We start from the raw sequence: 3,941 nt of genomic DNA, 5'->3' as shown, positions 1-3,941 counted from the left end.
CAGAACTAAATTGAAGACTTTTAAGGACCCGCGGGAACCCTGATATATGAGGGGTATATATATCATATATATATATATATATATATATATATATATACACACATATATTACTAACCCCAAACTTTTGTATAGTAATGTAAATACTTTACAAAATAATTCAGTAGTTTATAATAATTTTTTATTATATTTTTTATTGGGTTTTAAAAGATAAGATAGATACGCTGTTTAAAATGTCTGATTATCAAACATAATGGACCATGATAAAACCATAGTTAACAGGAAACTGACTTCATCCATTCACTAAAAATGACCAGAAGATCAGATGGCTAAAAATAATTGGGGGAAAAAGTGAGTAAAAAAAGAAAAGTTACTTCACTTTTATAGCATCATTCATTTGATGATGCTTTTCAGTTTAATATGTTGCTATATAAAGCAATGAAGGTCCATTTTTAAGTGTCCCTATGCATTTTGGGCCAGTGTTGACTTAGAATAATAGATTTTTAAGCTCAAACCATCATCTCACCAGCTGATACCACTGTTTCCACACCAGTCCCATTGATGAAGGCTCTTTTGATCGTCTGAGTGCGAACATCAGACCAGTAGATGCGGTGCTCCAGAGCATCATAATCCACCACTGTAACATTGTCGATGTCAGGCACAGTGAAAGAGATGATGTAGTTGTAATAGGGATTATCAATGTCCACCCCTCTGATTTCAATCTGACGAGCGTACAGCAGGAACTGACGGTACTCTGGACAAAAGACATTGTCAATTGATATAGAATTATAAAAGGGCATGTAAAACAAAGCATATATATATTTGTATGCACAAAATCATCTTGTACAAAATATAAGCTGTTGTTAAATTGTAGTCATGTATTTTTCTATGTACATACATATATTAGTAAAGAACGTACAGTAGTAGTGAACTCTACAGTCTCCATATTGATTAGCCTGAACGGAAGAGTAGCTCCTACTCCTGCGTTTGCCACTATCTAATGTCAGTGTTAATTCATCACTGAACCTACAGGTCCTCTAACTCCAATCACTCTGCTCTCCATACAGCCATACCGAAGGCTGTGCTGCTGAATACTAAACACTGATCGTGCATCTGGGCGGCAGGGTGCACTGTTGTTTTCTTGACGGTTAAACAAGATTTACAGCCCACACAAGACGACTAACATTCAGCCCGGCCTGAAAAATCTAACATTGAGCATCTATAGCGCCAACGCAGAAGGAATCTAAAAGAAAAGCCTCATGCTGTGCCGCAATTCATATACTATCTGTCCTGAAGTGTGTGAGATAAGAATTGCTTCATTTAAAATAATAGTGAACTGAAAAATTGTCAGCCACAGTATGATTTTTTTTTGGTGGATTTTCTAATTGTACAACCACATGTATGCATTAGAAGCCAATTCTTGCTAATACTCTTCAAATGAAGAAAAATGCTTGTATGATTTTATTCCATAAGTATGAAGCTGCCACAATAGTTTTTAAATGTATAAACCTAAAAGTGAAGTAATAATGAAATGCTAATGGAGTTAGCTAGATGCGGACACAAAAAGAAAACAGCAAGGAGCTCTGTGGCTTTGCTATTTTGCTTACTACTCACTCAAATTGGAACTCCAGCTTTTGGTTACGTTCCAAATAATGTAGTATTACTGCAGTACATTTGTATGTGGAATACCAGGGTGATCAAATACATTCACTAAAACATGCAGAGATTACTGCGTGGATTACTGTATCCCACAATGCAATGCGCTTTACCTCCCATTTCCAGTATGATGGATTCAAATGGAAATACTATCAGCAGCGATTTTTAATCAAACAGCCATCATTAATACATTTGATAAATAAAACATACTGAGGTCATGTGACAATATACTGTGGAATAATGCCTATTGTTTCTTAGTACAATTTATATTGTTCCTGTTGCTCAAACAGTATAATATGTTGTTTGCAATGACAAGGTCATGGGAAATGTAATATATTGTGCAGTATTCAGTTATTAGTAAAACAGTATTCCATTCAGAACTTGCTAACAATTAAAGCATTTGATTGGATCTTAGGGCTGAGGAAGGAGGAGCCTACCGTAGCAGGTGTGCTTGTCTGCCTTGAGTTTCATGAGGTGTGGACAGGCACAGGAAAAGGTTTGGTTGTAGTTGATGAGGCACAGGTGAGAGCACGGCCCTTTCCCATCATTCGCTGCACACGGGTTGGGAGCTGCAAAGGAGGAAGAAAATGTTCAGTGTTATTTTCATATTTTTTATATAAAACTTCTTATATATTTAATATATTTATATTTTGTTTTAATTTTTTCAATCCAGTTTTAGAAATTTTGGCACTTAAACTTATTGTATTTCATTTAGTTGCCAAGGCAAAATTTCTGCTATGTGACCCTGGACCACAAAACCAGTCATAGTCACACAGGTAGGTATGTTTGTAGCAATAGCCAAAAATACACTGTACGGGTCAAAATTATAGATTTTTCTTTTATGCCAAAAATCATTAGGATATTAATTAAAGATCATGTTCCATGAAGATATTTTGTACATTTCCTACTGTAAATATATCAAAACTTAATTTTTGATTAGTAATATGCATTGCAAAGAACTTCATTTTGAGCACCCTCAGATTCCAGATTTTCAAATAGTTGTATCTCGGTCAAATATTGTCATATCCTAACAATACATCAATGGAAAGCTTATTTATTCAGCATTCAAATGATGTATAAATCTCAATTTCAAAAAATTCACCCTTATGACTGGTTTTGTGGTCCAGGGTCACATATTAGCTTAAGTTAACGTTTTTCATCTAGTATTTATATTTTATTTCAGTTAAAGGAAATTGTTTTTAATAGGTTTGGTTTACAAAAACAACACTGGTGTTCACAGCTTACAAATGCAACACGAAACATAAACAAGTTTCCCGACAGTTTTTGACGTATTAGTTCAGGTCATGCTGGTTCTCACCCTGAGGTTGTCTAGAAGGATGAAACACTTGAAGATCAAACGGCTGAGTGTTTGTTCTCTGGACCACCGTCACATTGTGTCCTGTCCATTTATTGGCTTTAGCCAAAGTGTTGGTCCGCCAGTCCGTCCAGTAGACCTCTCCTCCATACATGGTGACGGCAAAGGGATGTGATAAGTGTTCATGACCCCGGAGCACCTCGATTAGGCCGGAACCATCGTAAGCGGCAGAGTAGATGGCATCAGATCTAAAGAAATATTTTTCAAGATTTCAAGATTTTTACAAGATCAAGGTGACTAACTGTGGATATTTTTGCATTTTACTTCACTTTTAGTGACAATAGTGCATGCATACCTGGCATCAATCCACAGGATACGGCGCTCTAGGTAGTCCACAGTGAGACCGTTGGGCCAGCCACCGTTCCCAGTCTCTTTGTGGATGGTGCGACGGCCCTCCCCACTCATAGACGCAGCCTCTATCCTAGGGGAGCTGGCGTCCCAGTCTGTCCAGAACAGAATACTGGGGGAAAAAAATAAACATTTCTTGTAACAACCTAATTCTGTCAAGATAACTGAAAAATAACAGAGCTGTCAAAGTATATCATGTTTTACCCATCTCTTGGGTCAAGAGCAATGGCACGCGGATGCTCCACTTCTCCGGCTAGTAGTGTTGTACGCATGGTACCATCCAGCTTGGCCACTTCGATCTGATCCAGGTTACTTTCCACCCAGTAGATGTTTCCTGCGATCCAGTCCACAGCCAGACCCTCTGGAGTGGCCAAACCATACTGAATCACCACCTCAAAACTGGTGAGAGCTGAAACACCAAGACAAGGAGAATTTATAGGAATCGAAGTTAAACCTAGAAATAAAAGGTTTAGGATGTTGAAAAATGCATGAAGAAAATTTAACCAAAGAAATTATGGATCCAATATAATAATTTATATATAATATATATTATATTATAATAATA

General features: G+C 36.9%; 1 protein-coding gene across 1 annotated transcript in view; it reads right to left on the bottom strand.

Moving 5' to 3' along the window:
- Positions 1-3,941, bottom strand: part of LOC107673053 (low-density lipoprotein receptor-related protein 1-like) — a 154,256-nt gene that overhangs the window by 36,381 nt on the left and 113,934 nt on the right. The window contains exons 25-29 of the mRNA XM_016466490.1: positions 3,581-3,785; positions 3,324-3,488; positions 2,972-3,216; positions 2,091-2,222; positions 524-751 (exon numbers count right to left, since the gene is read on the bottom strand). Coding sequence (XP_016321976.1) covers positions 524-751; positions 2,091-2,222; positions 2,972-3,216; positions 3,324-3,488; positions 3,581-3,785 — 975 coding nt within the window. The remainder of the gene's footprint in view (positions 1-523; positions 752-2,090; positions 2,223-2,971; positions 3,217-3,323; positions 3,489-3,580; positions 3,786-3,941) is intronic.

Source organism: Sinocyclocheilus anshuiensis, unplaced genomic scaffold, assembly GCF_001515605.1.
Source record: "Sinocyclocheilus anshuiensis isolate Anshui unplaced genomic scaffold, SAMN03320099.WGS_v1.1 scaffold364, whole genome shotgun sequence".
NCBI lineage: Eukaryota > Metazoa > Chordata > Actinopteri > Cypriniformes > Cyprinidae > Sinocyclocheilus > Sinocyclocheilus anshuiensis.
Note: the sequence above shows the minus strand (reverse complement) of the source record. Positions and strands in the feature narration are given on the sequence as shown.